The 21,385-nt window shown below is 42.3% G+C and overlaps 1 protein-coding gene across 4 annotated transcripts in view; it reads right to left on the reverse strand.

The window, feature by feature from the left end:
• LOC132398026 (pre-mRNA 3'-end-processing factor FIP1-like) overlaps positions 1-17,977 on the reverse strand; it is a 52,141-nt gene extending 34,164 nt beyond the window's left edge. The window contains exons 1-2 of one of the 4 annotated variants that reach the window (XM_059976933.1): positions 17,578-17,977; positions 301-343 (exon numbers count right to left, since the gene is read on the reverse strand). In XM_059976933.1, the coding sequence (XP_059832916.1) occupies positions 301-343; positions 17,578-17,680 (146 nt within the window). In that variant the 5' untranslated portion in view covers positions 17,681-17,977. Of the gene's footprint in view, positions 1-300; positions 344-968; positions 1,059-17,577 lie in introns of those variants that run through there. The other 3 variants (XM_059976932.1, XM_059976934.1, XM_059976935.1) reach the window with 3 other exon arrangements.
• Between the last annotated feature and the right edge of the window lie 3,408 nt (positions 17,978-21,385).

Raw genomic sequence — 21,385 nt, forward strand, 5'->3', positions numbered from 1 at the left:
TCTGTAACAAAAAAAAAATACCTTATACATAGAGCCACAGAGAAAAGACTTAGACAGATTGAAATAGTGTTTCATGCTAAGACATTGATCATATCTGAAAAGATAAATTGTTAAATAAAACATGTCCAAAAATACAGTGCTGATAAAAAAAAGCACAAGGAATCAATTAAAAGGTTTCAAGTGAATGGTTAATATTTAGGAATGATAGCTCCATTGTACTGAGAAACAACATTCAGGTTCCGAACAAAAGGAATACAAACCACCCAGTGGAATATTGTATATTAAAATTGAGATTCTTACCCATCAACCAAAGCAACCTCTTCTTGTTTACCCGGATTTTCATCTGTAAGTAAAAAAGTGGTGTAACTCAGCAAACAAATTATTTAAAATGTAATAATTTTAGGAAAATAACCAACACTGTGACAAAGTGCAATCTTCAGATTGTAACTAGGTGTATAATTGACCAGCTTTGAAATTGTAACAACGCAAAACTTGAACTGCAGTTGAAATCCAAATGTCAATTGTTTCTCAATTACACTGAACTGATAGGTGAAGGGGATTGCAATATTCAGTACAAAGTTGGTTCAAAAAACTCTCAGGTGACCTCTGCCTCTTTCTGTAAAGTAGCCTAATTACAGTCATGTAAAGAATAAGAGAACTGTTACAGACTTTGAGATTGATAAAAGGAAACTTTAGTCTTCTTGGGGCTAATGCAGAAATGGACACAAATGCATGTCTCTGTTCATCTACCATTCACAGAATCTGAAGACTCCAAAGATCTCCTCAGAGGCTGATCCTCCAAATACATGGCCACTTAAGAAAAATACTCTCTGTGAAAAATCTGGTGCTGTTCTTCAAGTTTATTGCCATTCAAAGGTATACAGCTAAACAAAACATCGTTCCTTGGTGGTAAAGGTATAAAATAAAGTACATATAATCACACACAGCACATATGATCCAACACTTACAGTACAGTCACAAAATAATAGCACAAGTCCCTGAGTGGCATGATCTGAAGATTAACAGGTTGACAGAATGTTTATGCAAAACAGTATAATGCTTACTGGCACGAATATAATAAAACAGGCAGTTGTATAAATAAGTGAGAAACAGCAGCAATAAAAGATGATAAGTGACCAGTAGAGTGCCTGAGTTGAGGATTGGGAGATGAGTGACAGAGCATTCCACTATATTTGCCAACCAATGATATCCAAGAAATCACCTGTAAATTGAACTAAGATTAATAGAAAACTCAACTATTTGTGTAACTAGTAAGCTATTTGTGGTGAAGATTAATCGTGAACTGAGAACCAGCAAAGGATTTTTTGCCAGTGCACTAACTTTGTAAAAATATCTGTTAACCGTGAACTTTCCTCTAAATTTGATGAAGTTGCTGCAATTACTCATTGATTGTCAATTATGCTTGCTGTGGAAAATGCAAGTTTATAATTCATCAGGTTAATAACTTTTTAAATTAGCTTTAGGTTCCTAAAATAACAAGCACCCCTTTCAACCTCGAAGCCTACCATTTTACATGTGCCAATTCTTCTTCACAAAATAAGCTGTTAAAATGTAAATATTTAAATTTTCTTATTTTTCATTCCCTGCTTTTTCTCTATTTTGACCTTCTTTCCTTCTCTATTTTTCGTTTTGCTTTGGTCTCTTATTACAGAAACAAGCTGCTGGTCTTGTTCTGTCATAACTACACTCTGCATTTGCCAGATGGACTGCCTCAAAGATCTTGCTTATTGGCTGCTTACTTACATGTAACCTAACACTTCACAGCTCAAAATGGATTTGCCCAAGTTACTGAAAGTAAAAGATGAAAAAAAAAACACAATCTGGGAACTGCTGAACTACTGTTTCCTCATGCTTTGTTCATTCAAATGCAGGTCTATTTCTTAAATGTAGTGAATGTATCTCATTCCACCACCAGCTCTGGCAGCAACTTCCAGATAGCAACCATTCTGATTTTTTTTATACATAAAAAATAATTTCCCACAAAACCCTTTTGAGAATAAGAGGTCGGTTATTTGAGAATAAGAGGTCGGTTATTTAAAACAGAGTTGAGGAAGAGCTTCTTCTCCCAAAGAGTTGTGGAGGTGTGGAATGCACTGCCTCGGAAGACGGTGGAGGCCAATTCTCTGGATGCTTTCAAGAAGGAGCTGGATAGATATCTGATGGATAGGGGAATCAAGGGATATGGGGACAAGGCAGGGACTGGGTATTGATAGTGAATGATCAGCCATGATCTCAGAATGGCGGTGCAGACTCGAGGGGCCGAATGGTCTACTTCTGCACCTATTGTCTATTGTGTAAAACTTCATCCTTTTATTTTAAGCCAATGCCCTCTTGTTTTTGATACCATGGTAAATTCAATTCTATTACTATTTTATATACTTCTGGCAGATCAGATCAGGAAAAACAACCGAGTCTATCCGATCTCTCCCTATATCTTAAATCCTCCAATCCTGATCAATCTTACCAGCACTCTAATCCAACACAATCACATCCTTCCTGTAATACAGCATACAATTACACAATGCTCAATTCCATTTATAACTCCTTGGACAATAAGGCTGCAATGAAATTGTTTCACATGACTGACTGGACCTAGAGTTGAGATTTTTGACTGGAGAAAGGCTAACTTTGAGGAGATGCGAAGGGATTTAGAGAGAGTGGATTGGGTCAAGTTGTTCTATGGGATGGATGTAATAGAGAGATGGAGGTCATTTAAGGGTGAAATTATGAGGGTACAGAATCTTTATGTTCCTGTTAGGTTGAAAGGAAAGGTTAAAGGTTTGAAAGCACCATGGTTTCCAAGGGATATTAGAAACTTGGTTCGGAAAAAGAGGGATGTCTACAATAGATATAGGCAGCATGGTGTAAAGGAATTGCTCGAGGAATATAAAGAATGTAAAAGGAATCTTAAGAAAGAGATTAGAAAAGCTAAAAGATGATACGAGGTTGGTTTGGCAAATAAGGTGAAAGTAAATCCGAAAGGTTTCTACAGTTATATTAAAAGCAAGAGGATAGTGAGGGATAAAATTGGTCCCTTAGAGAATCAGGGTGGTCAGCTATGTGTGGAGCCGAGGGAGATGGGAGAGATTTTGAACGATTTCTTCTCTTCGGTATTCACTAAGGAGGATATTGAATTGTGTAAGGTGTGGGAAACAAGTAAGGAAGTTATGGAACCTATGACAATTAAAGAGGTGTAAGTACTGGCGCTTTAAAGAAATTTAAAAGTGGATAAATCTCCGGGTCCTGACAGGATATTCCCCAGGACCTTGAGGGAAGTTTGTGTAGAGATAGCAGGAGCTCTGACGGAGATCTTTCAGATGTCATTAGAAACGGGGATTGTGCCAGAGGATTGGCGTATTGCTCATGTGATTCCATTGTTTAAAAAGGGTTCTAGAAGTAAGCCTAGCAATTATAGACCTGTCAGTTTGACATCAGTGGTGGGTAAATTAATGGAAAGTATTCTTAGAGATAGTATTTATAATTATCTGGATAGACAGGATCTGATTAGGAGTAGCCAGCATGGATTTGTGTGTGGAAGGTCATGTTTGACAAACCTTATTGAATTTTTTGAAGAAGTTACGATGAATGTCGACGAGGGTAAGGCAGTGGATGTAGTCTATATGGACTTCAGCAAGGCCTTTGACAAAGTTCCACATGGAAGGTTCGTTAAGAAGGTTCAGTCGTTAGGTATTAAGGCTGGAGTAATAAAATAGATTCAACAGTGGCTAGATGGGAGATGCCAGAGAGTAGTGGTGGATAATTCTTTATTGGGATGGAGGCGGGGTGCCTCAGGGATCTGTTTTGGGCCCAATGTTGTTTGTAATATACATAAATGATCTGGATGATGGGGCGGTAAATTGGATTAGTAAGTATGCCGATGATACTAAGGTAGGAGGTGTTGTGGATAATGAGGTGGGTTTTCAAAGCTTGCAGGGAGATTTATGCCGGTTAGAAGAATGGGCTGAGCGTTGGCAGATTGGAGTTTAATGCTGAGAAGTGTGAGGTTCTACATTTTGGTAGGAATAATCCAAATAGAGTATTGTCTGAACGGTGTAGAGTTAGGTAAGGGAGAAATGCAGAGACCTAGGAGTCCTAGTTCATCAGTCAATGAAGGTGAATGAGCAAGTGCAACAGGCAGTGAAGAGGGCAAATGGAATGTTGGCCTTTATTACAAGGGGAATTGAGTACAAGAGCAAGGATGTCCTTTTGCATTTGTACAGGGCCCTGGTGAGACCACACCTGGAATATTGTGTACAGTTTTGGTCTCCAGGTTTAAGGAAGGACATTCTGGCAATTGAGGAAGTGCAGCGTAGATTCACTAGGTTGATTCCTGGGATGGCAGGGCTGTCTTACGCAGAGAGATTGGGCTTGTACACACTGGAATTGAGGAGATTGAGAGGGGATCTGATTGAAACGTTTAAGATAATTAAAGGATTTGATAGGATTGAGGCAGGAAATATGTTCCAGATGTTGGGAGTGTCCAGTACCAGAGGGCATGGATTGAGAATAAGAGGTCAGTTATTTAAAACAGAGTTGAGGAAAAACTTCTTCTTCCAGAGAGTTGTGGAGGTGTGGAATGCACTGCCTCGGAAGATGGTGGAGGCCAATTCTCTGGATGCTTTCAAGAAGGAGCTAGATAGATATCTGATGGATAGGGGAATCAAAGGATATGGGGACAAGGCAGGGACTGGGTATTGATAGTGAATGATCAGCCATGATCTCAGAATGGCGGTGCAGACTCGAGGGGCCGAATGGTCTACTTCTGCACCTATTGTCTATACGGGGTAAATGGTAGGGCATTGAGGAATGCAGTGGAACAGAGAGATCTAGGAATAACAGTGCACAGTTCTCTGAAGGTGGAGTCTCATGTAGATCGGGTGGTGAAGAAGGCTTTTGGAACGCTGGCCTTTATAAATCAGAGCATTGAGTACAGAAGTTGGGATGTAATGTTAAAATTATACAAGGCATTGGTAAGGCCAAATTTGGAATATTGTGTACAGTTCTGATCACCGAATTACAGGAAAGATATCAATAAATTAGAGAGAGCGCAGAGACGATTTACTAGGATGTTAACTGGGTTTCAGCACTTAAGTTACAGAGAAAGGTTGAACAAGTTAGGTCTCTATTCATTGGAGCATAGAAGGTTGAGGGGGGATTTGATCGAGGTATTTAAAATTTTGAGAGTGATAGATAGAGTTGACGTGAATAGGCTGTTTCCATTGAGAGTAGGGGAGATTCAAACAAGAGGACATGATTTGAGAGTTAGGGGGCAGAAGTTTAAGGGAAACATGAGGGGGTATTTCTTTACTCAGAGAGTGATAGCTGTGTGGAATGAGCTTCCTGTAGTAATAGAGGCCAGTTCAGTTGTGTCATTTAAGGTAAAATTGGATAGGTACATGGACAGGAAAGGAATGGAGGGTTATGGGCTGAGTGCGGGTAGGTGGGACTAGGTGAGATTAAGAGTTCGGCACGGACTAGGAGGGCCGAGATGGCCTGTTTCCGTGCTGTGATTGTTATATGGTTATATGTGCCAGGCAATGATTATCTTCAATCAGAGTGACCAAAATTCAATTACATTATCATGATTGCTCTTGTCAGCAAAACCCCAGCATCTGTCATTGACCAAACACTCAATCAGACCTGCCACAAGATTTTCAAGATGCCTTATTTTTGTAAGACATTCCATCAAAGCCTAAGTTGGGTATTAAAATGAGTATGTTCTATATGCCTACCCCCAGTTTGCACTCTATTAGGTACACATATTTATCTGCTCATTAATACAAATATCAAATCAGTTAATCATGTGGCAGCAATTCAATGCATAAAAACATAGACATGGTCAAGAGATTCAGTTGTTGGTCAAACCAAACATCAGAAAAGGGAAAGAAATATGATCTTATGTGACATAAGGCTCTTGAACCAGAGTGGATAGCTTCACTCATGGTAACACTGAACTGATTCCAGTCTATTGACTCTACAACTTGTCTTCTCAATGTTTATTGCTTACTTATTATTATTCTTTTTCGTATCTGCATAGCTTGTTGCCTTTTGCACATTATTTTATTTGTCTGTCCACCGTATGCAGTTTTGCATTGATTCTGTTGTGCTTGTTTGAATCTACAAATACAAACACTTTATTGTCACCAATTGATACTAGTGTACAATGAATGAATTACAATTACAATCTACTACGAATGCCTACAAGAACATACAAGCACATAGGTACTTTGATAATAAATTTACTTTGAATTTTGAAATTTTGAATGAAGTGACTTGGCTGTGAAATGATGTTGGGTTGCCTGAGTATCTCAGAATCCTCTGATTTTGTCTTGGGATTTTTATGGACAAGTCTCTAGAGTTTACAGAGAATGGTGTGAAAAACACAAACATCAAGTGAGCAGCAATTCTGTGGGAAATCACTTTGTTAATGAGAGACGATGGCCAGACTGGAACAAGCTGACAGAAAAGCAACTGTAACTCAAATAACGATGTGTTACAACACAGGAGTACAGAAGAGCATCTCTGAACACACATCAAATCCACTCCAATTTGCCTACTGCAGATGTCATCTCATTGGCTCTTCACATAACCCCGGAACATCTGGACAGCAAAAATGCATACACCAGGATGTTCTTCATTGATTACAGCTCAGCTTTTAATATCATCATTCCTTCAAAACTAATCAGTAAACTCCAAGACAAGGGCCTCAATATCCCTTGTCTAATTGGATCCTGTATTTCCCCACATGCAGACTGGTTATGATTGGCAAAAACATCTCCACAATCTCCCATCAGCACAGATGCACCTCAGAGATGTGTGCTTAGCCCCCTGCTCTACTCGCTTTACACCAACGACTGTGTGACCAAGTACAGCTCCAACACCATATTCAAGTTCACTGAGGACACCACTATTGCGGGGCGCATCAAAAGTGGTGATAAGTCAGCATACGGGAGGGAGACTGAAAACTTGGCTGAGTGTTGTCACAACAACCTCTAACTCAATGTCAGTACAGCCAAGGAACTGGTTGTAGACTTTAGGAGAGGGAAACCAGAAGTTCATGAGCCAGTATTCAGAGGAGCAGAGGTGGAGAGGGTCAGTAACATTATATTCCTGGGTGTCACCATCTCAAAGGACCTGGCCTAGACCCATCATATAAATACAGTTGCAAAGAAAGCATGACAGCACTGCATGTCATCAGAAACCTTGACCAACCTCTATAGATGTGTGGTGGAAAGTGTATTGACTGGCTGCATCATGACCTGGTATGGGAACACCAATGCCTTTGAGTGGAAAATCGTACAAAAGATAGTGGATTTGGCCCAGTATATCACAGGTAAAGCCTTCTTAAACATTGAACACATCTACATGAAGCATTTAGTAGTAGAAAAGCAGCATCTGCAGATTTTCACTTGTTTGTGATCCTCACCACCCACGTCATGCTCTTTTCTCGCTGCTGCCATCAGGTAGAAGGTACAAGTGCCTCAGGACTCACACCACCAGGTTCAAGAACAGTTACTGCCCCACAACCATCAGGCTCTTGAAGAAATGGGGATTGCTACACTCATTCTATTTCTGGTGTTCCCACAACCAATTATCTCACTTTAAGGACTCTTGATCTTGTTATTTCATGGTCTTGTTATTTATTGCTATTCATTTATATTTGCTGAGTATGCCCGCAGGAAAAAGAATCTCAGGTTTGTTTGTGGTTACATATATATATACACACACACACACACACACACACACACACACTCACTCTGATAAGTTTTACTTTGAACCCTGAAGTGGAGGGGCTATAGCAGCAGAAGAACATGAACATAGGCTCAGTGACCACTTCTAGGTATAGGAGGTACCACGGAGTGTTTTCATCATGAAAAACGTAACTGGTCAGCAATCTGTGCACAAAACACTGCACTTTGGAGAACATTTCAGGCAAAATATTTTGCTAATATTTCAAAATGCAAACACAAGGAAATCTGCAGACACTGGAAATTCAAGCCCAATATTTCATTGACATCACAGTATTTCATTGTAAATAATAAAAACCAAGTTCTTAATAGATCGTGAGAGTTTTTGAAAACACCAAAAATTCAAATTCTGTTTCCACATTACTGAGTGCTATTTTTTTCCCCACTAATGCAAACATCTCATCAGCCCCAATATTTAGCAACTTGAACCAGGAAGGATAGATAACTTCCTTTAACTCCAGGTGATTACCTTATATTTTTAATTTAGTATACAGCTTAAAATGTATGATGAAATAGCCTCTGCACTGGAGATATCAAAAAATAACTGGCTGACCACTCTTTGCCACCACTGACTCTACAACAAACACACAGGACTTCCAGTTTTCAGCCACTTCAGCTCTGATCACTGTCCCTAACCCTAATGCTGAAAATCTTGAGCAACACACAAAATGTTGGAGGTAAAGAGACCTTAAAGTGACATAATTGGTTGTGGGACTCAAGTCAGGCAGCATCTATGGAAGTGAGTAAACAAGTCGACGTTTCAATCTGAAACCCTTCACCAGGACTGAAGAGGCAGAGGTCAGAAACCCGAATAAGTTTGGGGGTGTGGACAGGAGTACCTGCTAACAGGTGAAAGGTGAGATCAGATGAGGGAAGATGTGTGGGGGAAGGGGGAATGATGGAAGAATGTGGGAGGGGATAGGGGAAAGAGGTGAAGGGCTGAACGAATCCAATAGGAGAGAATAGTGGACCACGGAAGAAAGGGAAGGAGGGAAACGAGGGAAGTAGAGTCAGGCCAGGAAAAGTTAAGGAGTTTATTCATGGCCTCCTAAATGGCCATGATAATGCCAAACTCAGGGTGGAAGAACAACATCTCATATTCCATCTGGGCAGCTTCCAAGTTGATGGCATGAACATCAATTTCTTTAATATCCAGTAATTTTTCCTCACTCCCTCTCTTTCTCCATTCCCCATTTTGGTTACCCTCTCACCCCTTCTCTTTTCCTAATCTGTTCATCAGCTCTCTCTGGTTTCCCCCCTCCTTCCCTTTCTTCCATAGTCCACTGTGTTTATCTGCTTTAGCTTTCTACCTTTCACCAATCCCCTCCCCCCCATCACTCTACCCACCATCTTCCTCATCTGCTCTCACCCACACCTGCCAGCTCAGACCACAAGACCCTAAGATCTAGAGTTCACTCTGCCATTTCATCATAGATTATCCCAGATTCCATTCAACCCCATACACCTGCCATCTCACCTTATCCCCTGATGCCTTGACCGATCAGGAATCTATCAACTTCCACTTTAAATACACTCATGGACTTGGCCTCCACCGCATTCTGTGGAAGAGCATTCCACAGAATCACCACTCTTTCTAGTTCTGGATACCCCCACCACAGGAAATATCCTCTCCACATTCACTTAATCTAGTCTTTTAACATTCGGTAGTTTCAATGAGATCCCCATGCATTCTTCTATATTCCAGTGTTTACAGGCCCAAAGCTCCTCATATTTTAACCCCTTCATTTCTGGAATAATTCTCGTGAACCTTCTCTGGATTCTCTCGAATGAAAGTGCATCCTTTCTGAGTTAAGGAGCCCAAATACTCCAAGTGCAGCCTGACTACTGTCTTATAAAGCTTCAGCATTTTTATTATATTCTATTCTCTTTGAAATAAATGCCAACATTGCATTTACCTTCCTTATTACAGACTCAACCTGCAAATTAACCTTCTAGAAGTTTTAATATGCAGACTCCTAAGTCCCTTTGCACCTCTGATGTTGAAATTTTCTCCCCCATTTAGAAAATAGTCTGCACTATTGTTCCTTTTACCAAAATGCATTATCATACATTTCCTAACACTGTATTCCATCTGCCACTTTTTTTGCCCATTCTTCCAACTGTCCAAGTCCTGTGGCAACCCTATTGCTTCCTCAGCATTACCTGCTTCTCCACCTATCTTCATATCATCCACAAACTTTGCCAGTATTCCTTCCCCCCCCCCCCCCACCCCGCCAGCTTTTCATTGTGGCTTCTGACCCACCCCCCCCTCCACCTTCCAATCATGATGAAGGGACTCGAGATGTCAACTGTTTATTCCCTGCATTGGTGTTGCATGACTTACTGAGTTTCTCCAGCATTTTGTGTGTGTTGCTCAACAACAAATTCATTGCTTCAGATAATAAGATCTTACAATTTTGTATCACATATTTCCTGCATTTTTCTTTTCCCTCCTCGTCTGGTATTTTAGATTTAATTTGTCTCTTACTAAATCAGAATCAGAATCAGAATCAGACTTTAATCGCCAAGTACCTGTGCACACACAAGAAATTTACTTCCGGCAGATGTTGTCTCTCTGCTCATAACAATAATAATGATAAATATAAATGAAAATATAGATTATACATACAAGTAGTGCAATCCAAGTAATAGTTAGCTGACAGTTAACCGGCAGTTAACTGTTCAGAAAAGTGACCGCAGTAGGGAAAAAACTTCTCCAGTGCCTATTAGTCTTAGTCTGGAGGGATCTGAAGTGCCTACGAGACGGAAGCAGTTCAAACAGTCCGTGCGCAGGATGGAAGGAGTCCTTTATGATGTTCCCCGCCCTCTTCTTCAACCTGGAAGAGTACAGGTCCACAATATAGGGCAGGGAAGCTCCAATGATGCGCTCGGCAGTCCTCACCGTGCACTGCAGTCTGGTTCTATCCTGCTTGGTGGCGGCTCCAAACCACACAGTGATGGAGGTGCACAGGACAGACTCAATGACTGCAGTATAGAACTGCAGCAGCAATTCCTGAGGCAGACCATATTTCCTCAAGAGCCGCAGGAAGTACATCTGCTGCTGGGCCTTCTTCAGATGGAGCTGATGTTCTGCTCCCACTTCAGATCCTGAGAGATGGTGGTTCCCAGGAACCTGAAGTTCTCCACGGTGGACATAGGGCTGCCGAGGACCGTGAGGGGGCCTCATAATTTCCTCAATATGTACCTTCAATCAGAACCACCATATGAAATCTACTTGAACTCCATTCTTTCAGAGCGTCCTTTCATTTTCCACACCCTTTCCCCTTTCCTTACCCCAAACACATGAATGGCCATCAATCTGAAATGATAACATTATTTCTTTCTCCACAGATGGTGGTGGCATCTCATCGGTCTCGAGAGACCATGGATCTGCTTCCAGGGTGCAGGCCTGGGCAGGGTTGTGTGGGAGACCAGCAGTTGCCCAAGCTGCGGGCCTTCCCCTCTCCATGCCACCCATGCAGCTTTGCACCGGTGACGTCGCAGAGCAATGTGTTGTTAAGTGCCATGCTCAAGGACACAAACATGCTGCATCAGCTGAGGCTCGAACCAGTGACCTTCAGGTTACTAGTCTGATGCCTTGCCCACTAGGCCGTGCGCCAACACTCTCCACATAAATTGTTTGACTTGCAGAGGCTGTTTCTGTTTCCAACTCATCTGCAATATTGTGCAAACACAAGGAAAACTGCAGATGCTGAAAATTCAAACACACAAAATGCTGGTGGAACACAGCAGGCCAGGCAGCATCTATAAGGAGAAGCACTGTCGACATTTCGGGCCGAGACCCTTCGTCAGGACTAACTGAAAGGAAAGATAGTAAGAGATTTGAAAGTAGTGGGGGGAGGGGGAAATGTGAAATGATAGGAGAAGACAGGAGGGGGTGGAATGAAGCTAAGAGCTGGAAAGGTGATCGGCGAAAGTGATACAGAGCTGGAGAAGGGAAAGGATCATGGGATGGGAGGCCTCAGGAGAAAGAAAGGGGGAGTGGGGAGTACCAGAGGGAGATGGAGAACAAGCAGAGTGACGGGCAGAGAGAGAGAGAAAAAAACAAACAACTAAATATGTCAGGGATGGGGTAAGAATGGGAGGAGGGGCATTAACGGAAGTTAGAGAAGTCAATGTTCATGCCATCAGGTTGGAGACAACCCAGTTGGTATATAAAGTGTTGTTCCTCCAACCTGAGTTTGGATTCATTTTGACAGTAGAGGAGGCCATGGATCGACATATCAGAATGGGAATGAGACGTGGAATTAAAATGTGTGACCACTGGGAGATCCTGCTTTCTCTGGCAGACCGAGCGTAGGTGTTCAGCAAAACGGTCTCCCAGTCTGTGTCGGGTCTCACCAATATATAAAGGTCCACACTGGGAGCACCGGATGCAGTATACCACACCAGCCCACTCACAGGTGAAGTGTTGCCTCACCTGGAAGGACTGTCTGGGGCTCTGAATGGTGGTGAGGGAGGAAGTGTAAGGGCAGGTGTAGTACTTGTTCCACTTACAAGGATAAGTGCCAGGAGGGAGATCGGTGGGAAGGGATTGGGTGGGGGGGGGGAATGAGTGGACAATGGAGTCGCGCAGGGAGCGATCCCTGCGGAAAGCGGGGGGGGGGGGGGGGGGGGGGGGGAGAAGGGAAAGACCCAAGATCCACAAACCTACCTGTCCAGGTAGACCTACTGTCTCAGCTTGCTTCTGCCCCATCGAATACACTTCTGCATACCTTGACACTGTCTTATCCCCCCTTGTTCAATCTCTTCCCACCTATGTTGCTGTCACTTCTCACGCTTTGAATCGTTTCAATGATTTTAAGTTCCCTGGCCCCCACCGCCTTATTTTCACCATGGATGTCCAGTCCCTATATACCTCCATCCCCCACCTGGACGGTCTCAAAGCTCTTCGCTTCTTTTTGGATTCCATACCTAACCAATTCCCCTCTACCACCACTCTCCTCTGTCTAGCGGAATTAGTTCTTACTATCAATAATTTCTCCTTTGGCTCCTCCCACTTCCTCCAAACCAAGGGTGTAGCCAAGGGCACCTGCATGGGTCCCAGTTATGCCTGCCTTTTTGTTCGCTTTGTGGAACAGTCCATGTTCCAAGTCTATACAGGTATCCGCCCCCTCTTTTCCCTCACTACATCGACGACTGCATTGGCGCTGCCTCCTGCATGCGTGTTGAGCTCATTGACTTCATTAACTTTGCCTCCAACTTTCACCCTGCCCTCAAATTTACCCGGTCCATTTCCGACACCTCCCTCCCCTTTCTTGATCTTTCATCTTTCTGCCTTCATCTCTGGAGACGGCTTATCTACTATAAGCCTACAGACTCTCACAGCTACCTGGACTATTCCTCTTCCCACCCTGTCTCTTGCAAAAATGCTATTCCCTTCTCACAATTCCTCTGTCTCCGCCACATCTGTTCTCAGGTTGAAGCTTTTCATTCCAGGACAAAGGAGATGTCTTCCTTTTTTAAACAAAGGGGCTTCCCTTCTTCCACCATCAACTCTGCTCTCAAACGCATCTCTCCCTTTTCCCGCACATCTGCCCTCACCCCATCCGCCCACCACCCCACTCAGGATAGGGTTCCCCTTGTCCTCATTTACCACCCCACCAGCCTCCAGGTCCAACGTATAATTCTCCGTTATGTCTGCCACTACCAAGCACATCTTTCTCTCCCCCACTCTTTCTGCTTTCTGCAGGTATCGCTCCCTACGCGACTCCCTTGTCCACTCGTCTCCCCCATCCCTTCCCACCGATCTCCCTCCTGGCACTTATCCTTGTAAGCGGAGCGTGCTATACCTGCCCTTACACTTCCTCCCTTACCACCATTTAGGGCCCCAGACAGTCCTTCCAGGTGAGGCGACACTTCACCTGTGAGTCGGCTGGTGTGGTATACTGCATCTGGTGCTCCCAGTGTGGCCTTTTATATATTGGTGAGACCCGACGCAGACTGGGAGACCGTTTTGCTGAACACCTACGCTCGGTCTGCCAGAGAAAGCAGGATCTCCCAGTGGTCACACAATTTAATTCCACGTCCTATTCCCATTCTGATATGTCTATCCATGGCCTCCTCTACTGTCAAAATGAATCCAAACTCAGGTTGGAGGAACAACACCTTATGTACCGGCTGGGTAGCCTCCAACCTGATGGCATGAACATTGACTTCTCTAACTTCCGTTAATGCCCCTCCTCCCCTTCTTACCCCATCCCTGACATATTTAGTTGTTTTGTTTTTTTTCTCTCTCTGCCCATCACTCTGTCTTCTCCATCTCCCTCTGGTGCTCCCCCCCCTTTCTCCCGAGGCTTCCCGTTCCATGATCCTTTCCCTTCTCCAGCTCTGTATCACTTTCACCAATCACCTTTCCAGCTCTTAGCTTCATCCCACCCCCTCCTGTCTTCTCCTATCATTTCACATTTCCCCCTCCCCCCACTACTTTCAAATCTCTTGCTATCTTTCCTTTTAGTTAGTCCTGATGAAGGGTCTCGGCCCGAAACATTGACAGTGCTTCTCTTTATAGATGCTGCCTGGCCTGCTGTGTTCCACCAGCATTTTGTGTGTGTTTTGCAAAATTGTGCCTTTAGTTTAATTGTTTGAAGTTCAAGTTTATTGTCATTCAACCATGCTCATGTATACTGAGACAATATTTGTCTGGACCAATGTACACAGCACAGATAACTCACATATAACTCACACAGATTACACATTAAATAATATTACTACAAATAAATTAACAAATAATATTGTGCATATATGCTACAAGTTAAAAAATAAACTGTTTAATGCTAGTGGTGTATCATACTTCCTAACTGGAAGACCACAATCTGTGTGGATCGGAAATAACATCTTCACCTTGTTGACAATCAACGATGGCACACCTCAGGATGTGTGCTTAGCCCGCTGCTCTACCTTCTGCATACTCATGCCTGTGTGGCTAGGCACAGCTCAGGTGCCTTCTATTAATTTGCTGACAATGCAACCATTGTTGACAGAGTTTCAGGTGGTGATGACAGGGTGTATACAAGAGTGTGATATTATCAGCTAGTTGTGTAGAAAAGAAATGATTGAGGACTTCAAAAAGGTCAAGACAAGGGAACACACATCAGTCCTCATAGAGGGATCAGAAGTGGAAAGGGTGAGCAATTTCAAGTTCCTGGGAGTCAATATCTCTGAGGATCTATCCTAGACCCAACTTATCGATGCAGTTGCAAAGATGGCACAACAATGACTGTATTTCATGACAAGTTTGAGGAGATTTGGTAAGTCACCAAAGACACTTGCAAATTTCTACAGATGTACCGTGGAGAACTTTCTATCTGGCTGCATTTGGTGGGGGGGGGGGGGGGGGTGCTACTGCACAGGATCGTAATAAGCAGCAGAGAGTTGTAAACTGAATCATTTCCATCATATGTACTAGCCTCCATAGTATCCAGGACATCTTCAAGGAACGAAGGTTCAAAAAGGCAGCATCCATCAATAAGAATTCCCATTACCCAGGTCATGCCTTGTTCTCAATGCTACCATCATGGAGGAGGTATGGAAGCCTAAAGGCACACACTCACAGATTCAGGAATAGCTTTTTCTCTGCCAACTGGTTTCTTGAATAACATCACCCCCCACCCCCACTATGCACAAATGGCAACAAGAACAAATGAGCAAAAACACAGAATATAAAACACAAAATTGAAAAAGTCAGCTGGGCATTAAATATTGTTAATTTCCCTCTTAACACCATTCTCCTCCCTTCTTCTTGTAACCTTTGACACCCTTACTGATCAAGAACTTATTAAACTCTGCTTTAAATATACCCAGCAACTTAAGAACATATATGTCACAATATACACCCAAGTTTCATTTTGTTGTGAGCATACCCAATAAATCTATAAATAGAAATAACAAAATCAATGAAAGACCGCCCAACTAGAGTAATTATCCAGAGTGCATAAGACAACAAATTGTGCAAAAGCAAAATGAATAAATAATAATAATAATGAATAAATAAGCAATAAATATTGAGAACATGAGATGAAGAGTCCTTGAAAGTGAACATTTCAGATGGGAAAAGTGAAATTGAGTGGTTAAGTCCTTTGGTTCAAGAGCCTCATGGTTTAGATGTAGTAACTGTTCCAGAACCTGTTGGTGAGTCCTAAGACTCATATACCTTCTTCATGAGGAAGCAGTGAGAAGTATCCTGAGTGATGGGTCTCCGTGATGATGGATGCTGCTTTCTTGCAACTGTATTTCATATAGATGTGCTCAATGATGGGGCGGGCCTTACCTGTGATAGACTGGGCTGTGTCTACTTCTTTTTGTAGGATTCTCCATTCAAGGGCATTGGTGTTTCCACATCAGCCTGGATTGCAACCAGTCAATATCTCCACTAGAATATCTCCAATAGAAGTTTGCCGAAGTTTTAGATACCATGCCAAATCTCTGCAAACTCCTACAAAGTAGAAGTGCTGCCTCGCAATTGCAATGAATTCCGCAGATTCACCAGCCCATGGTTAGTTCGTTTTAAATCGTAGGCAAGGTTGAGAAAAGAGATTAAAAAATGCAAATAGGAACCTCAACTTTCTAAACAGGTACAGAGTACCTGGCACAGAGGTCATTATGGAATACTGATTGGACTGCAAATTAAGTTATGAGATTCTTCAGAAAGATGTGAAAACTATGGATAGGATGCCAAAGAAACTTACTAAAATTATGCTGAAATTCTGAAGAAGTCGGTGCTATACTTCCTGTAACAGAGAAAGTTACAAGGAAATCTAATAGAGTAACTTCCCGGTTTATGAATAGGGGGAGGTAGCAATCATGAAGGCAAAAGAACCAGAAATAGAATGAAGGTGATTAGTAAAATAACCAAGATAAATAGGACTTGATTTTTTTTTGTTTTTACATAACAAATTATTATGGTCTGTGATGCATCAGCAAGATTATTAATTGAAGCAATTCGATTAGAGTGCACAAAAGTCTTGGATAAACAGCTAAAAAATGTTGCAAGTGTGGAGAGAGGGACTACTTGGATTGTTCTTACATAAAAGCCAGTACACACTCAAGAGGTCTTAGGGCCTCCTTTCCTACTGCAACCATTGTGATTCTGGGATACCATCTTTCAGATGAGATGTTAAACTAAGGCCCTCGGGTTGACGGTGAAATTCCCAAGGCACAATTACCAAGAATAGATGAGTTATCCCTAGTATTCTGGTTGATGTTTATACATTTGTTTATTCGACCTTGCAGTACAGAAGCTCGTTCTTGCGCTTCACATTACCCACCAGAGACAACTTCCAAAAAGTACTCCTCTGGTTGTAATGACCCCCATGAATCAGTCAAATCATAAAAACCGGAACAATTTACGGGACCAACCCGTCCTTTCTAGTTAGCTGGCGACCCTATGAGCCAAATACAAGTTACTACACTTGTTTATTGCAACAGATATATAAATAAAAACTTAATGCATTCCTCCACAAGCTGCCAACTGGTGAACTCAGTAGTTGTCCCTCCCTTTGCAATAAACTTCGAAGCTTGGAGTACGTCGAGTGAATTCCTTGCAACACTCTACAGTGCATGAGCTAAGAGTAGACAGCGTAAATGTTCACATTGAAGACACACAGTCAGGCAACCTTGGAGAAGGGAAAGTGTGCGCATTTTGTTAGGCCGACACAAAGGATTTCGACCCTTTAAGGGAAGTGTTTAATCGAGTACATGCACCGTTCGCGGCCCCAAGAGGTTTCCTGCGGGCTCGCACTAACTCCGTCCAGTGCATTTACCGTGAGCAAAGAAAGGACAGGCTCACCTCCGTACAACCAGCTCTCCTCCTCATCGTCCAGGCCGCTGCCACTGCCCGGTGCTGCCGTAGACTCCGCGGCCGAGCCCAGCGCCTCCATGTCGGTGGCCATTGCCGAGTGTTCGGGGGAGGGGGTGGTGGTGGGAGGTGAGGCGGAGGCCGAGTTCGACCGACGGCACCGAAAGCCAGCACACGAAACCGAGATCTTAAAGACTGAAAAGACGTCGCTGGGCCGCTCAGTCAGCGGCGGCCAGTATCGAGGCGCTCACCCATTGCCGCTGGCGTCTGCCGTACGCTCCACTCTACCGAGTCCGTACCGCCATCCCACCGGCGCGCACCTCCGCTAGGTCATAGCGCCCACCCGCCTTCCACCTCAATGCTACAAGCACAGACCCATACCACTCACTAAGCACTCATCTTTTAATCAGTCTGTTTTGATAAATATTGCTTAGAGAGAGTCGTTACCCCCTGCATGTTTATAGGACAATTTTCTGCCTATTAGGTTCTATTAATTTCCGGCAAAACAATGCCCCTTTTAAAAATTATGTATGGTTCCACTTGCTTGGAATGGCTTTGCAATTCTATCAAAATTAATTAACTTTACTGTACATGTAAATCCATTGGTATTTGATACAATGGTTTTAAAGGAATCTTAATAATACATTTAAATAAATTAGCATCATTTTGAGAGGGCTAGAATGTCGTAGAAAAGCTGCATCCATCATCAGGGACCCCCACCAGCCAGACCATGCTCTTTTCTCGCTACTGCCTCGGGACTTACACCACAGGATTCAGGAACAGTTAATACCCCTCAACCATCTGGCTCTTAAACCAGTGGGGATAACTTCACCCATCTCCAGTTGCCCCATAACTGAATTGTTCCTACAACCTGTGGACTCACTTTTAGAGACTCTTCATCTCTTATTTATTGCTTTTTTAATTATTTTTTCCGCTTGTATTTGCACATTTTATTATCTTTTGTTGTTTGTCAGCCATGTTGGGTGCCGTCTTTCATTTATTCTATATGGTTCTTGGATTTACTGAGTATGCCCACAAGAAAACAAATCTCAGATTTGTATAGGTGTTCTAAGTAGTTCGATGATAAATTTACTTTGTACTTTGAACTTTGAAAAGTGTGGATGTGATGCTGAGGCTTTAAAAGATGTTGATCAGACCACTTTTGAAGTACTGTGAACAGTTTGGGGCCCCATATCTAAATAAGGATATGCTGGTGTTGGAGAACATACAGAGGAGGTTTACAAGAATTATCCTGGGAATGAAATGGTTAATGTATGAGGAGTGTTTGAGGGCTCTGGGCCTATGCTGGCTGCCATGTTGTAGAATGAGCATGGTGGTGGGGGGTTCTAATTGAAACCTATAAATTTTTGAAAGGCCTGGATAGAGTGGACATGGAGAGGATGTTTCCGGCAGTGGGAGAGACTAGGACCTGAGAGCATAGCTTCAGAATGAAAGGATGCTCCTTTAAGATAGAGATGAGGAAGAATATCTTTAGCCTAACAGTGGTGAATCTGTGGAGTTCATGGCCATTGTGTATACCTGTATACAGGGAGAAGGCAGGAGAATAGGTTTGAGAGGGAATAATAAATCAGTGATGTTTGAATGGCAGAGCAGACTCAATGGTTTGAATGGCTTAATTCTGTTCCTATGTCTTAAGGTCTTAAGACACAAGAGACTGCAGATGCTAGAATCTGGATCAGCAAGATGCTGGAGGAACTCAGCACTTCAAAGTTAAGTTTATTGTCATATGCACAAGTACATATATGTACAGTGCATTGAAAAATTGACTTGAGTGGCATCAAGGCATGTGGAATCAAATTTCACATTCACAAAAACATACATTAAACATAAATTATAAACAACATTTTCCAAGAACACAATTAGAACAAAAAAAATCGATTGTAGTGCAGTGATCAAAGTGGTCAGAGTGTTGCAGTACTGAGGTAGTGATTAGGTTACGTGGGTTGGATCAAGGAGGGTTAAGCAGCATCTATGGAAGGAAGTAAAAAGTCAACACTTAATCTGAATGCAGAATTATTGATTTAGAAGAGATACTGATTTTATGATTTCCCAATTTCACACTTTCTTGTTTTCACCTCTTCTTCCTTATGTTCATATTCCTAACTTTGTAACTGGACAGTGATTGTTAGGGCTAATTCCCCATGGATAATTTGGTCACATGGTATGCAACACACTGCAGCCAATCTTTATATTCACTTGCTGAGTGTGGTAAGGCTCTTCCAAAGCACTTTAGAAACTGGAAGCAGCTCTTAAAAGGAGGTTTCTGTTGGACACTCCCACAATAGTCTTGCTGTGTATACATGCTTGAGTTCTAGATTAAAATCCAGAGGAATGTTGTGAGGGCTGAACGTCAAAATGTTAAACCTTGACTTGTTAAGGAGCAATGAAATGTTGCAAAGTGCACGGTCAGACCATGAAATCCCAATGGTTAGGAAGAGCTGCAATCTGAATAAATTCTGTACATATTATCTGAATCATATTTATTAACATTGAAACATGTTGTGAAATGTGTTATTTTGCAGTAGATAGATCCTCTGTTGATGCCCAGGAACTTGAAGCTTATACTTTCCACTGTGGTCCCCTCTGTGTATGTCCTCCCAAGCTCCCCTTCTTGAAGTCTACAATCCATTATTTGGACATGCTGACAGCTCTTGTCCTTTCTTCTTACTCATCTCTGGCAAGACAGAATTAATGCCGTGACTCCCCAGTAGTGACATTTGCAGTCTCCACCTACCTGCATCATTACTCCATTTTATACATCAATACACCTTATGGAATACTGAAATTTTAGGCAAATGTAGGAAGGTTCTATAAAACAGTTTTGCAACAAAAGCTAGAAAAAAAATAATCCTGTAACTAATTCACGAGTAGTTTATGATCTCCTTAAGCATCATTGGTTAGGAAGACTTGGGAGGAGCTTGGCATCCTTCCTGCAGTTTAACATTGTCTTCAATTGTACAAGGTTAAGACACTCTAACCATTGTCTTGGCAGCTCTCGATACAAATCTACCTTGCAGGCTGAATATTCATAATCTGCTTGCTTTATATTCTATGAATGATGTTTGTGCATATGTGCAAACCTGTTCAGATAAATGGGATCTGACATGTTTCCCATTGGATGCATACCTGTGCATCTGAGGTGAGGCTGTTTGGTCCCTGATGGCATGAATACCAAAGCCCGGTTTCACACGTACTGTATCAAAGTCACAACAACTAGAAACTTCAGAACTTGATTAACAGCCGTCACAAAGTTAGCTAACCGCAGTGAGACCAATGCAAAAATTGGTGTTGTCACCTCTAGCCTAAATAGCAAAATAAATTCAGAACTTTTCTAATCATGATAGAAGGAGGCCTATGCCTAAATGGCCAAAAGTTGTTATTATATTGGCCATTACTAATAAGCAGTATGATGGCATCCTTTACTTGGCTCATGTACTCTTTTCTGGCCTGAGAATTGAAAGAGTGCAATGGCGCGAAGTGAAACTGAGACAAAATTACAGAGTGATGCACATCAGTCAGATTTGACATTTGCAGGTGATGTTTAGATTCATAGATTTATACAGCACTTAAGAGGCAATATAATTGTTCCAGGACATTATGCAACAGCAAGATCATTTTGCCATGTAATAAAGGAGCTGGTAGTCATAGTGATAGGTATAAAACTGCAACTCTCAATGCAGCTGAGCAACCTGGCAAGACTTGTCAGCCAAATGGATCCCATATCCAGATTCTGAATGAAACGTTGAAAGATGCTGAACTGTTTGATACCTTTAGTGAT

The sequence above is a fragment of the Hypanus sabinus genome, chromosome 8 (assembly GCF_030144855.1).
Source record: "Hypanus sabinus isolate sHypSab1 chromosome 8, sHypSab1.hap1, whole genome shotgun sequence".
Classification (NCBI taxonomy): domain Eukaryota; kingdom Metazoa; phylum Chordata; class Chondrichthyes; order Myliobatiformes; family Dasyatidae; genus Hypanus; species Hypanus sabinus.